General features: G+C 38.7%; 1 protein-coding gene across 2 annotated transcripts in view; it reads left to right on the top strand.

The window, feature by feature from the left end:
* The window catches only part of CCNL1 (cyclin L1), a 14,914-nt gene extending 6,452 nt beyond the window's left edge, over positions 1-8,462 (top strand). For both annotated transcript variants that reach the window (XM_019532635.1, XM_019532636.1), the window contains exons 4-11: positions 1,144-1,264; positions 1,706-1,770; positions 3,298-3,397; positions 3,537-3,641; positions 3,938-4,079; positions 6,199-6,310; positions 6,481-6,579; positions 7,651-8,462. In XM_019532635.1, the coding sequence (XP_019388180.1) occupies positions 1,144-1,264; positions 1,706-1,770; positions 3,298-3,397; positions 3,537-3,641; positions 3,938-4,079; positions 6,199-6,310; positions 6,481-6,579; positions 7,651-7,999 (1,093 nt within the window). In that variant the 3' untranslated portion in view covers positions 8,000-8,462. The remainder of the gene's footprint in view (positions 1-1,143; positions 1,265-1,705; positions 1,771-3,297; positions 3,398-3,536; positions 3,642-3,937; positions 4,080-6,198; positions 6,311-6,480; positions 6,580-7,650) is intronic.
* The last annotated feature ends 6,007 nt before the right edge of the window (positions 8,463-14,469 follow it).

The raw sequence follows: 14,469 nt of genomic DNA, 5'->3' as shown, positions 1-14,469 counted from the left end.
CCGATCTATGTTATTCTATTACTTGGGTAGATGAACAGTTTGCATTTTAATTGATTACTTAGTTATCAGATTTATAAAATACAAATATCTCTATCTTGTAGACTCCAAATTTATAAAATATAAATATCTCTATCTTGTTGACATTCTGTAGATATGGAGAAAGTCCCTGCCGTTACAAGTTTTGTAAAACGAATGACTATATATGCAGCTGTATGAATAACCAAGCAAAAACAAAGGCAAGAGGAAGGTGTTGTTAGTACATCGGTTTTATTGGAGAATTTTAAAAATGGAATTAAGGATGTATGAAATCTTGAAAAGAATTGGAAATTTGACAGTTGTGGGTTTTAATATCTCTATATTAGAAATGATATATCGAGTTCTTAATTTTCAAGCATCTTAATGGAAAAACAAATACCTGATGTTCATAACTTAATACTTCAGGATTCAGGATGTGTTGTATTTTTCTTTATAGTACTTTTGCCCATGGATGCATTAGTATTTATTATTATTATGAAAATAAATCCTTGTTCTATATAAGTCTTTTAAAGCGCAAGAAATTTTTGTGTCGAAGTTTTTGTGAGCCTTGTTTTCTTTTGACAGGCAAGATTCTTTGGGTAAATCTGGTATCTTTTAGTAGACCAACTAAAATAGTTGGAAAAATTCTTCTTTGCAAGCTTTCAGGTGCAGACACCCTTTGTCAGATTTCTTTTGATGCACTCTTCATTTTCCTCCCATTTAATGGGAAACGTAGTAAAATAAAACATGAAATTTCTGTGTAAATTAAACTTGGAAGTAAGTGCTGTCAAGTGCTTAAAGTATGGTTTGAGCTAATGGGTGTGCAGTCAGATTTTAGTCACTTGGCATTTGAAAATATTAGTACCTGATCCTAGAGGGGCAGTTTGCACACAGAAGCAAAGGATTATTGTTCAGCTTTAGGTCTTTAATCACAGCTAAGTCACAGGAATTTCAGGCAGAAACAAAACTAGCTCATCTAAACATGGACAGCACAAGATTAATGCTTAAACTTGCTTGCAGGAGTTTAAAACCGGTTTCTGTTGCCATTAGTTGGTTGGAAGGGAAAACAGAGAAGCCACTATTTTGGATATGCAAAACAGTTTTGATTTTATTTCTTACAAACTATAGGACTCCAAGCCCCCTGATACTTGATCAGAACTACATAAACACCAAAAATCAAGTAATCAAAGCAGAAAGAAGGGTACTGAAGGAGTTGGGATTTTGTGTTCATGTCAAGCATCCACATAAGGTGAGTTGTCAAAGATTATTCTACTTGTAAATATTGTGCTGCTGTCATGGCATCATTGTGAGCTGTGGTACAAGAAACACAGGTTTGGAAGTGGCCTCAGGTTTTTCTGCTACATCCTTTTGAATTTAGCTGGAGTTGATCAAGTCCAGGCTACCAAAATGTTTGGGTGACTGGCAGATTAACTTTAATAAGCCACTTCCTTGTGAAATGGCAGAAGCGACTTCTGAAAAATCATGTGTGAAGTTAGCGGAATAGGTTGGTGTTCTGTCCAGACATCTCTGATTCAAATAATTATGTATGGGCGTACAGCCTATATTCTGGTGGGGTGGGAATAGAATACAAATATACTCTAAAGCATACAAAATTTTTTGTATTAGAAATCATTTATCTGTCACTTGTCTCGCGTATTAAAGTTGGGTTTCTTTTTCTCTTCTTCCTTAGATCATTGTTATGTATTTACAAGTCTTAGAATGTGAACGTAATCAAACCCTCGTTCAGACTGCCTGGTAAGTTTATTCTTTTCCATTTTGTCCTAACCAGGAAAATAGTAGCAGAAATGAGCTTGATGTCCTATATGCAAAACAATGAGCTGTAAGTTGTTTTTTAGATCGAATATATATTATACAACATGTTGCAGTGCTTGTTTCTGCTTACTATTTTCATGGTTTGATTAACTTATTTTAATGGAGAACTCAATTTAACTTTGTTCTTTTTTCTACTCTTTAATTAAAGGGTAGTCCATGATGGTAAGTCATAGAACTCTGCCCTCTGAACCACAGCTCATGACCTGGGGATGGCCTGATAGGCTGCCCTTCTCTCCAGCCAATCCAGTGCAAGCTCTCATCCGAGATTCACTGAAGTGGTCCATATCCATCTGGCAGCATCTTCTAGTTCTGTCTGGGTGTCAAAAGGATTTGTATATTTGCTTTTAGAAGTAAATTCAACATGTTTCTAATGTGTATTTATTGCCTACCTACTGTATACTATAGTGTATTTAAAGGACACATGGACACATTTTGGGTATACTATTTCCTGCCAACATGAATCCTATCAACTTTTATTTTTGACTGAATTTGGATTACAAAATTAAAGTGCATGCAGCATGCTCACTTACTGATGCTGGTGTTTTGGATCTGTTTATTGGGCACCGTTTTATTTGTAGGAAGTACTCACTAGTGATTATTGGTTGTGCTGTGAACTTCTGTAGTACTTCAGGTATTAAATACTTAGAGCTGTATCTGCAGTTCAAAAGTAGTTATTAACATGTACTGCTTGGCAATAGCAGCTTTTGTAGAAGGAAAACTGCTTTTAACTTGGTGCTTGAGAAATTGATTGTGCAACTTCCTAGCTTTCCCCCCTCCCAACACAAAAGGTTACATGATAGTAGCTGGGTTACCTATTGCTGGATAAAAATAAACACAGCTAAATATGAAGCATATCTAGTGTGTTAACACTTGAACATTTGCTCAATCTTAGCCATAATGTCCTTTGCTACCTGAAAATGGTGGCTGCAAGTGTATTGGAGTTTCTAATAGATGAAAAACACTCCTTGAATGAAGGGGTTTTGGTGCTTAAAACAGAACCAAACACTTGACTGACATAGCTAGACAGAAACTGTTTTTGTTGTTTTTTGCCTAAATTTTTCCCCCCTATTTTAAGCTTAGATTGGACTTTTCATTGCACAGCTGAGCATATTGAATTAATTAATCAGAACTGGTGCTTGCAAAAATTCCTCATGTTTTAAAAGAAGTTTCAGAAACAGTTCTAAAGTGAAAGGTAGCTCTTGCACTGACATGTCAGAGCAAAGTCAGTAGGCCATGTTTTGACATTATACAACTAAAGTAACAATTTGAATTCTTAAAAATGACAACTGTAGAATTACTGCAGTCTGGAACAACAAAATATTGGATATATCTTACTTAAAGAAAAAATAATAAAGTAGATTGAGTCTCCAATTTTGTGCCTTATTTTATAAAGTGCTATGTAAATGTGAGACCCAGCTTATAACTCTAAATTTTGTTCCCCCCTGCCAGGAATTACATGAATGACAGCCTTAGAACCAATGTCTTTGTTCGCTTTCAACCTGAGACAATAGCATGTGCTTGTATTTATCTTGCTGCGAGAGCTCTGCAGGTAAGGGTTATTTCTTGTTAATACTTTAGCATGGCATTAATTAACAAGTAACTAATTGTTACAGGACGAGATCAATGAAGATATTAAATGTCAGAATGTTTTTAACTGTCATGCATTAAGACTTGGTTTCACTTTTTAGATTCCACTACCTACCCGTCCTCACTGGTTTCTGCTCTTTGGTTCCACGGAAGAGGAGATTCAGGAGATATGTCTAACAACTCTTAAGCTGTACACTAGGAAAAAGGTAACCAATATTACAGAACTAAGTAAATGGTGAGAGAACCATCTTCACTAAAGCAGCTTTATATACAGCGCCTTGTGGTGATCTGAAGTGTAACTCAGCCAAAACAATGGTGTGTAAAGTCTCTTTGGGTTGAAAATCAAAAAGGAAAAAGCGGTCGTTTTAGTGGAATTGTTTCATTGGCGGTTGGCATTTTGGTGCTGTTACAGTGATTGTAGTATAAGAACTAAGGCAGAATAGAAATAATCTTGGTCCAAATTCCTGACTGGCTGTTTTGTTTTCATTTGTTTGTTTTACAGCCAAATTATGAATTGTTGGATAAAGAAGTAGAAAAGAGGAAAATGGCACTACAGGAAGCTAAATTAAAAGCAAAAGGGTTAAATCCTGATGGGACTCCAGCACTTTCAACTTTGGGTGGCTTTTCTCCTGCTTCCAAACCATGTAAGTTGTTGTCAGTCATGTGCCAAGCCTACACGGTAGTCATCTCTTCTGTACTGCTATACAAATGTCTTGATTTTAGACTTTAATGCAGTTGGATAGATTATGAGAGAAAATAGAGCAATAAGATTTATTTATAACTTAAGATTTTAGTAGTCGAATACTATACATTTATTGCTTCTGTTATTGGATTTTTATGAAAAATAATTATTGACAACCTTATGGTAGAGCAATATTGAAAGAAAACTCCAGTCTGTACTCCATGTGTCATTTTGGGATATGTTTTTTGTTATTGCCATTAATGGAAGTACATCAATGATATTCATCATTCAGTAATGTGTTTTGACGATAGACATATGTGGGAAATGTAAAGGGTTTTTTTGTTTTGTGTTTAATAATGATGAGTTCAAATAATTGGCAAGAGCTTAAAATAAGCTGTATTTTCATATGCCAGTCTCTCAAGAAGACTGTGTGGTACAGTATTTTTTTTTGTCAGATCAGCACTTGTGAGGAGCCATTGGGCCCCCAGGATGTGTGAGCATGGGTGGACATTCCCGCCTCCTAGCACATGTGGCCACCTTGCCTTTAATTCCCTGTGAGCTCCCCTGTGGTGCCACACTGCATGAGTGTCCTCAGCTCCTAGTGTCTAGGCAGTGGGGGCTGCATTGCATTGTGCCACAGTACCCCACTCCCTGGGGCAGGGATATGCAGCAGAAGGAGGGGAGCCCTGAGAGCTCAGCTGCTATCATAGCTGGGTTAATAAGAGCTGCAGCAGCTTCATGTGTAACCCCTTATGGACCACATGCAGCCTACAGGTTGCCAGTAGACTATTTTAAGTGACATATCTAATTCAAGTAATTTACTTACCTACCTGTTACATCTTGCTAAACAGCTGTTCCTAAAATCTCACTCCATAATAGTTTCAAAATTTTGTTTCAGTGCATTTACGTAGCACTCCTGTGAGTGTGAACAGCCAGCAAATGCAGAAATTTGTTTAGGCTTTCTGCATTAATGTTCTGTTGTGCAATATGGCTATGTTTAAACATAAGTCAGTAACTAACTCTATCCATGCTGCAAGGAACATTTCGAAGCAACGCTGTTGGCAAAGTAGCCTGATTGCCCATGTTATTGCAAAGAATGTTGAAAATCCAAAGGTCTGAATCTTAAAAAACAAAAACAAGCCATAGAATCTTTTGGCATTCAGAATAAGTCAATGGCAATTCTACCCCATTTGGTAAAGTGGAAGGTGTTAGCTTATTAGTTAAGTTATAGGGTCCTCTGGAGCCCTCTTGACTCTTTAAAAAAGATGTAGATCAGGGAAACTGTAAGCAGCATTTCTTGTCATCTTAAACACCAGTCTTCCAGGTCAGCAAGGCTAACATGAACCAACTCTCCTATGGAATTCCCTTTGCTGAGAGGAAAAAATCCACTTTGTAACTACACCAATCCTTTTTCTCATGCCTGGATGCTTAGGTGTCTTGGACTGATTGTAGGTGGAGCATTTCACAGAGTATAGCTGTAGGTTAGTTTGGATTTTGAATTGTGTTCAGCACATGGGGCCAGAATGAACAAAGGCTTGCTTCAGTTTTCACCCAATCTTTTGTCTAGCATGGCTCAGTTGTTATCTTTGGCATGAGCTACAAAGTCCACCTCTTCCCATTATTTTAAAGAAATGGAGTGGGGTTAGGAAGGCTCCAAAGCTTGTAGGTAGGTTTGAGAGAGGTAGTATTTCTGATGTGATGAGTGTTTAGGCTTTTGCCTTATTTCATGAGGTGTTTTATATATGCTTGAGCCAAAGGAATACAGTTCTTTGTTTTTGTTTAGGAAATATGTTAGAAAATGTCACATATTTCAAAAAGGACTTTGCTTGCATCTCTTAAATGTAGCTGTTTTCAGACTGTTGAAAAAAATCTTTTGTAGCTATATGCTCTTTACACAAACTTTATTTTTAGGAAAGAATTAAAAATAGGAAGGAATGAAGGAATAGTCAGTTTCCAAGTATCATATCCAGTGAGCATTCATATAAAAGGGTTAGGACTTGCATAAAATATATTAAGGAAAATTACTTCTTGATAGCCAATTCCTACCACTAGACTACATCTTAACCTTGAATCTCCTTTAGGTTCCCCAAGAGAGATGAAAACGGAAGAGAAGACTCCAGTATCTCTGAATGCCAAAGCTGTCAAAAAAGAGCCAGAAGAAAGGCAACTAGCTTCAAAGAGCCCTTACAATGGGTAGGTAAAAATCCAAGCAAAAGCAAGACTTTGCTTTTTAAGTGAATTGAATAACACTAAACTGATTTCAAGTTTAGTCTTTTTTTTTTTATTTTATTTTATTTTATTTCATGATAATAGTGCAGACTGTTCAAGACTTTCCTTAACTTTTTTTTCATTTTTATTCTAAGCATGAGGAAAGAAAGCAAGCGAAGCAGAAGCAGTAGAAGTGCTAGTAGATCAAGGTCAAGAACAAAGTCCCGATCTCGATCACATACTCCTAGGAGACAGTAAGTATAAAATTCTTGCATGCCTCATTTTCTTCCAGAAGATTATTCAAAATGTAGTTTCTTCTAGTGGATAATTTTGCAGTAGTTTGAGGTATGTTTTGACACATACTTATAAACTTTGCTGTTCAACAGATATACTACTGTTAATGCAGTTCGGTGGCTTAAGAATATTCTTATTGTAAGTGAAATAAATTGTTTTATGCTAAGATTTTAACTGTGGTAGAATAACTTGGTCTTATGATTTTCAAACAAGCCAGTACTTACATAAAATGTAGTGGTTCAAGATCTGTAAGAATTTTCTTTGCTTTTCATTTAAAACCATAATAATGGTTCACGAAAGCTTGCGCTCATAATATATCTTTGTCTATAAAAGTATATATTTATCATGCTCTCTCTGACTAAAAACCATTAAACGGTTAAGAAATTGAAATGTCTTGCATAGCAGCAAACTTTTGGCATTTCAGATGCTTGTTGCAACTTGCTTCCCAACTTGTGGTGTGAAGCCATATAACAATAGTAGCAGTATTAATAAAAGCACTCATGTACTATTGGAAATCCAAATCCTGACTTCATTTGCACCATTTAGGAATTGAGGCATGTTTTAGATGTGATTACCGAGGAAGCATTTATGTATATCTTATTGATGCAGTCATTCCTGCTTACCTTAAAAACAAATACCAAAAAAAAGGGCATCTAAAATGTAGATGAGAACTGCCCTGCAAGTTGAGTCTAATCCCTATGATAATAGCTGAAATGCAAATGTGAGCATTGTTTCTAAAATGTGAAAAGCAGTAGCTGCTTAAGTTCCGCATTTCAGTGTGGAGGCTTATGGTGAGGTTGAGAGGGAAAGGATTCCTAAAGAGCAGCTCTGTTTTGAAAAACTTAGGAAAACATTATTGAAGTACTCATTTGATAAGGGAAGCCTCTTGCCTTGGGCTCAGTGAATGTTTGTTTTCTTTTCTGGGGTTTCTTCCTAAATTCTCTAGTTGTAACAACTGACTTGAAATTTCATATTTTATTTACACAACATATTGAAAGTTAGGATGTTTACCTTTTTACTTTTTCTCTAAGTTACAACAATAGGAGGAGTCTCTCTGGAACATACAGCTCAAGGTCAAGAAGTAGGTCCCGCAGTCACAGTGGCAGTCCTCGCAGACATCATAATCATGCTTCTCCACACCTAAAAGCCAAGCACAGCAGGGATGAGTTGAAGAGTGCAAATAGACATGGTCACAAACGGAAAAAGTCTCGCTCACGTTCTCAGAGCAAATCCAGGGATCATTCTGATGCTGCTAAGAAGCATAGACATGAACGTGGACATCATAGGGACAGACGTGAAAGATCCCGCTCCTTTGAAAGATCTCATAAAGGCAAGCACCATAGTAGCAGTCGTTCAGGACATGGCAGACACAGGCGCTGAGGCTGGGTCTGCCCCCAAACTAGTTGAACATGTATATAATACAGTACATGGACTCTTATTTCAGGAAAAAAAAAAGATTAGGATTTGATTTATTTAAAGCCCAATGTCTAATTTTCTAAAACATGTAGAACTTTTTTCGTTTTAAAGAACTATGTTGTTTTTCTTTTTCTTTTGTTTTTATTTGCACATAATACCTTAGCAGTATCACATTGATGGAAAACAATGATCAGGATAAATTGTATGTATTAGTTGTGTATTGTATGTCTATAAAAACTGGAAAACAGATTTCTGTAAAAAGAAAAAAAACAACTTATTTTTATACAAGCCAATTGCAGACACTTATATTTAAGTATAGTTATTTGTTTAAACAATGGTGAATACTTTCTTACACTGGTTTTAGTCTGCATGTGTAAAGATTTTTACAGAAAATAAAGTATAAAGCTGTTTTGTTTTGTTTTTATTACTTTTCTGTTGAATGTGTTTATTGAGTTATTGCCAGAGCTAATGCTAAGAAAGCAGTTTTCTCTCATTTGAAGTATCTCCACTGTTGCTGCTTTATATGAGACTTGGAATATTGAACCATTGGAATATTCTTCTCTGCAGTATCAAATTTGTTTACTGGGTGTCTATTGGTGCCATGGGGGAGGACTGGCAGGTGTTTTTCTGGATTTCTGTTTCTAGGCTTCAGAAGTGCAGCACTAGAATTGGGTTTAAGTTATGAGGCAACTAGGAACCACCAATGCGCCAGTTATGTTGTGGATAACTTGGACACTTACTTCCTTAAATATTGGTTTGGCAAATGGCTGGTACAATGGAAGAATGTATTGTAGGAGGGAATACATTTTACAACACAAATAGTAGGGCTGGATGGGGATGGATAGTGCTGTGGCTTATTTCCTTCATATCATTTTGTGTCCAAATCAAGCTGTTAGATGGAGTCCGGGTACAGGAAAGAATCATTCCCCTTCCTCACTTTCAGCAAGAGTTGCATGGCTGCTGTAAGTCTTATTCTGCTTGTCTGTCTTCTGCTTTTAAAAAGCTCAAGCACTGTTATACCCAGACGTGTCCATTTTACTAAATGTCAGGAGCAGATTTGCTCTTAGCACAGTTGGTCTATGCTGGCACTGTCTCTAGCAGTTGGAGATGGAGGAAGAGGGCCCTCATCTTAGGGTGTGTGGTTTGGGTTTTTTTGTTTGTGGTGGTTCTTTGTTTTGAGCTGTTTGATCTCTTGGGAAGGGTCTGGATGTGAATAAGCTTCACTGAGGAGCAGTCTGCAATAGAAGCCTCAAGATTTAAAAAAAATAACATGGCTCATACAAGTTCTCTAGAACTCAAAAGTAACTTAGTTGCATGGGGGGGTTGGGTAAAAGGACAAACTAATTTTGTTTCAGGAAAAGGTATTAGAACCCACTACAGGTTAATTTTCCAATATCTTTAGTTCAGAATTTATGAGAGTTGTGCTTCTAATGAAGGAAGCAAGACAGATGCAATTATATACATGATGTGCAGTGTCATAATAACATTAACTCTCAAGCTTACATATGTAGTATCTGACAAGAGCTATAGTAGTAGTGCGAAAGTATTGAGGAATTATGGGGCTTGAGTCTAGATTTGTACTGGTATGTGAGCATGTGGCTATAAGTTAAAAACCTTTTTTGAAAAGTTCACATCTGGTGATGCTATTTATTAGTCTAGATGCTATCTCCTATGCTGCTGCAGATAGTGACTCCAATCAACTGGCTTCATGTATGCACCTTCTACTCTTACGTGGAAGGAAATGGATATCTTACAGGGAGCGTTGTGGGTTTTACTTATCAATAAAATCTGATTTGGATTACAGGATAAAGTAAACTTAACCAAAGTACTGTAAAGGAGAGCGGGATAGGTATTTTCTCAGCTTCATGTAACGCAAGTGTTAAAATACCTGTATATAAATCAGGTGAAATGCACTTGTTTTTTTTTTTTAAAGAAGAAACAACCCAGGACTGGATTAGCAACATTTGTCCAGGTTCAAAGAGTAAGACTGAGTATTGATTTACTTATAGCAGATCCTATTGATGTAAATAGAAAAATTCACTTAAGGATTCTTGTCTTCAGTGTCTGCAAACTGTTTTGTATTAAGACAAACCATCTTCTGAAACATGAACTTCTCGACTACAGCTTGTAATATAGAGCAGGGGTGTTAAGCAAGGCCACCCACAGCATGGTTCTAGCCTGCAAAACTTCCATCTATCCTAGAAGTAGTCTGGTGGGCTGTAGGTGACCAAAGTGCAGCAGAGATGATTGGTGGCAGCTTCTCCCCACCCTCAGCTCTTTGCCACGGCCTGACTGGCTCTGTGTACCTGCACACCCCCAGCTCTGCTGCCCTTTGGCAGGGCAGTGTCAGATCCAGCAGTATGTGTGTGTAGAGCTGAGTTTGGGCAATAGCATTGAACTCAGGACTGTTACAGTGCCAGGGTGTGCAGACTGGAGGATGCACAGTGGCATGGAGCTGTGTTTGGGCAGTGCAGAGCAGGGGCCATGCATCAATGTGAACCATGGATTTGCAGCTGGGTGGAGTTCTGCCTAGGCAGCAGCACAGCTGGGGGGCATGTGACTATTAAGCCATATTTGTGTGGGAGCATGGAGCCAGGGTACTGCTGCTCCTAGTCATGTCTGTGTGCTGCTGCATGTGCCTAGCTGCAGCTCCATGCCTGGCTAGGGGTCTCTCCTGCCCTATGCCTCAGCTCTGCACTGCCTGAATGCAGCTCTGTGCAGCTGTCCAAATGGAGCCCTGCAGATCTAGCACTGGAGGGGAGCCTCTAACCTGGTTCTGATCCAGGGCTCCAAGTGAGTTTGACACCCCTGATACAGAGCTTTAAAATACCTGGTAGATGACTGTTCTAGCTGATGTGGCATGTATAGCCATCTTTGCTTGTACAAGTGGCACAGGAAGCCTGTGTGTGGCATGTGATAGGTTGGGGATGGAGCAGAGAAACAGCCTGGAGGGGAAGGGTCAGAGTTGCTCTTAGGGCTGGATTTGTGGTGCACACAACAAAAAGGTTAGAACCCACAGGTCCAAAGCAATGTTGTTTTCTTTTTTTTAATGCAACTCAGTGATGATGCATGTGAAATAAGTTATGCTGATCCCCTAAAATAACATGTTTCTAGGGTGTATAAGATTGGGTATATTTAGTAGCCACACCCAAGGTCTAGTTGTGTACTGTAGTGTGTTGGCAAGACCCTGTTTGGAATACTATGTGCAGTTTTGGTTACTGATGTCTAAAACACATTAACTTAAATTCAAGACAGTTCAAAGAAGGGCTGCTATGATGGTAAAGGAAATCAAAACCTTTTCTTATGAAAGAAGATTAAAGTAGGTCTGTTTGTTTAGCTTGGTGATCCTCAACCAGGGTGACATACTATGATTAGTGCATAAGTATCTACACAAGATTCACAAGATAAATCTAGGGATTTCAAATAGAAATCCACAGTGTGAAAAACACGCCGACTTGTTACGGTCTGAGTTCTTTGCAGTAAATGAATTACTGTGCTTTTTTGCCATCATTAAAAGCAAGTGAAAGTGAAGATTTTCTGAAGGGTACCTTGAGTCTAAAAAGTTTCAGAACTGCTGTTCTAGCTTAAAACAGATTGGTAGGGGATACGAGTAGTTTTTACAGAGGCATTTGTGAGATGAATATTAGGGATGGAGAAGAGTTTTTTTTGGAAAGCACAGAATGAAATGGCTTGTTATGAACAAATTGGGATGGGAAATAGAGTTCCAACTATAGGAGTAAAAATTTCAGTCACTTCTGGGCAGTGTTGTGGGGGAAAACAATCTCTGTTTCTTTAAGATATAATTCAGTGCATTTATGGAAGGGGTGGTGTGGTAAGATGTATAGTTTCTGATAATCAGTGTCTCAACATGGATTCAGATATTTACAATCCTACTGCGGGAGCAGAGGTAACTCTTACAGTATGGTAGGTATCTGATAATCCCAGGTTTTGGTGCTTTTGCTGGTTGTGGGGTGGGGGATAATGTGTGGCAACCAGGAGTGTGTGGTCATTGGGGGTTGTCTCTCTGTATTGTAGTGTTGTGTACAAGATATACAGGTAGTTCATTCAAAGAATCACTCTGTTTATCTGGTAAAGTGTCCCATGTTTGGTAAAGGCAGTTTTTTGATTGAGAAGGGTGTCATAACCATAGTTGCTCCAAAGAGAATTCTTATCTTGGGGGCTGGACATAATTTACAGCCGTTTTGGTATGCTTAGGATAGTTCTTAGTTTTGTGGAGATGTGTGTGGTATATTAAATGAGGTGTTGTGGTAAGTATGTGACCATGGGTTTCTTTGATGTGGTTGACTGTAGGGTGCCATTCTTGCTGTGGAGTGTGGCATGTAGAAATGTGATGTTAGGGCAAGAATATTCCACAGAGAAGTTGATGGAACAGTGGTGGATGTTGAACATGTTGGAAATCAGTAAGAAACTCCAGTACTGAAGATGATAATGTAATTTATGTATCATAGGTATTGTAGTTGGTGGTACATACTCTAAAAACTCTTCTTCAAGGTAGGACCTAAAGGAAGCCCCCTAATATGCCAACATCCTTGTGTTCATGGCTTAGAACAGTAGCTTTCAAATTATTTTGGCAGCATCCCTCCTTTTTGCACAAAATATTGCTGCTTAGACCCACGACACTCAGCTCATCTTATATGTTCATTCCTTAGGAAGAGTGCTGATGCTGACAACAATGCATAGCAGTGCCACTACTCGCTGCACATTGACCAGTGAGTAGCTCCACCACTGTTATTACAGTTTAGGCACTTGCTGCTTGGCAAAGCACTGTGTATGCCCAGGGGTATGCCTACCCCAGTTTGAAAACCACTGGTTTAATGACACATCAGTTGTTGAAGGAAAAATTGCAAGTAAGGATAAAATGGATGAGTTGTGCAAAATCTGAGATTCTAAGTGTTTCTTGTGTTCTTGTAGACATTTCGGGCAGGCTGTGATATGTTCATGGTGTGGATGTTAGTGCAGAGGTAGATGACTTTTCTAGGACAGCGTTCTCATAGAGTGGTTTATGCTACGGATTCTGCTGAGGAAATCTATTGTCCTGTAGAAAGCTTGCTCTTTGAGTGACAAGTGGTATGAGGGTAGTTTCTATGAACTCTGATAATTCTTCAGTAAGGGAACTGGAGTTAGGTATGGTGTGTCTAATTGAGTTCAATTATCCATGCATCTTGGGGAGCTTATAAAATGTGTAATTTTTCTTGGAGCAGACAAGGAAAGGACTTGATGTCTTTGAGTTCAAGGGTGAATATTAGGGTGGGTTCTCAAGTTTCTGATACTAGCTGATATAACAGACAGCCTAGTTCATGTAGTTCTCACAATCTAGGATAGCTGGCTCCTTTTTAGACTGTATCTGATTCTTCCCCAGACTTGAGGAAAGGCATTTTGCATCTGAAAACTTATTTAACATCTGTCACAACTCTCAAGTTGGCTCAGTAAAAGAGATTACCTAAACACAAAAATTGCTTCTTGTATGTTCCCTGGACCATCGTGGCTAGAACCCCACTGCTATGAGCATCTTCTGAGCATTACTTTGCCAGTCCCTCTGCACAGCAGAAGCAGCTATGTCATCACCTGCTTTTACCTATAGCATGTTGTAGGGTGTTTTGGTATCTCTTGTTTGGCAATTCATAGCTGTGTGTGAAGTGGTAATCTGGAGCTGTCCTTGGGCAAATGCTTGCCTGTGAATGATTGCTCCTTCCAGTCCTGTGCTCCCATTATATCTAGGTATTTTAATTCCTTACAAAAAGAAAAATTCATTTGTAAAAGGTCTTTGTTTATGAAAGACATTGCTGCCAAAGCTGCTAGCATAGATTGCTGTCCAGACTTGAGCAAGAAAATTGTGTGGAATGTATAGGAATAACTCACTGCAACCTCTGCAGTAGACTTTGCAAGAGCTAGGTTATTTATCAGAAGTGCACCAATATATTGATCCATATTGGACTGGCACCAACAAAAGGAATATTGACATTATTGGCAATCGGCTTTTTTTGGCTGGCATAGCTATTTAATGTCACCTGATAAATGCTGCGTGCATGAATGCAGCCAGGCAGCTTGGAGAGCAGTGTTCAGCCTTTAAGTCTGTGTGGGAAAAGTGAACATGGTGGGGAGGGCAGCTGAGGTGCCCACAGTGAGGGAGGGAATGAGGCTGGGGCAGGGGCTCATCCAGGGGGCATGGCGGGGTGGGAAGGGGGGGCAGCTTGTCTCCAATAACTGCCCCTCAGCTGCTTCAAAATAGTTTCAGGCTCCTTCCAGTAGGTGACTAGCGATAGAAACAGATATACAAGTAAATCCAGCAGCAGCATGGTCTTATGCTGACACTAATGGCTATGTTTGTGGAGTGAGTGGCTTTCTCAAACTTAACATTTGCCAAATCCTTGTTTACAGTATGCAGGGGCTGTCAGGGTTTTTTTTTGGCAGTT

The sequence above is a fragment of the Crocodylus porosus genome, unplaced genomic scaffold (genome assembly GCF_001723895.1).
Source record: "Crocodylus porosus isolate Cpor-Errol unplaced genomic scaffold, CroPor_comp1, whole genome shotgun sequence".
NCBI lineage: Eukaryota > Metazoa > Chordata > Crocodylia > Crocodylidae > Crocodylus > Crocodylus porosus.
The sequence above is the reverse complement of the archived record's forward strand: the minus strand, read 5'-3'. Positions and strand labels throughout refer to the sequence as shown.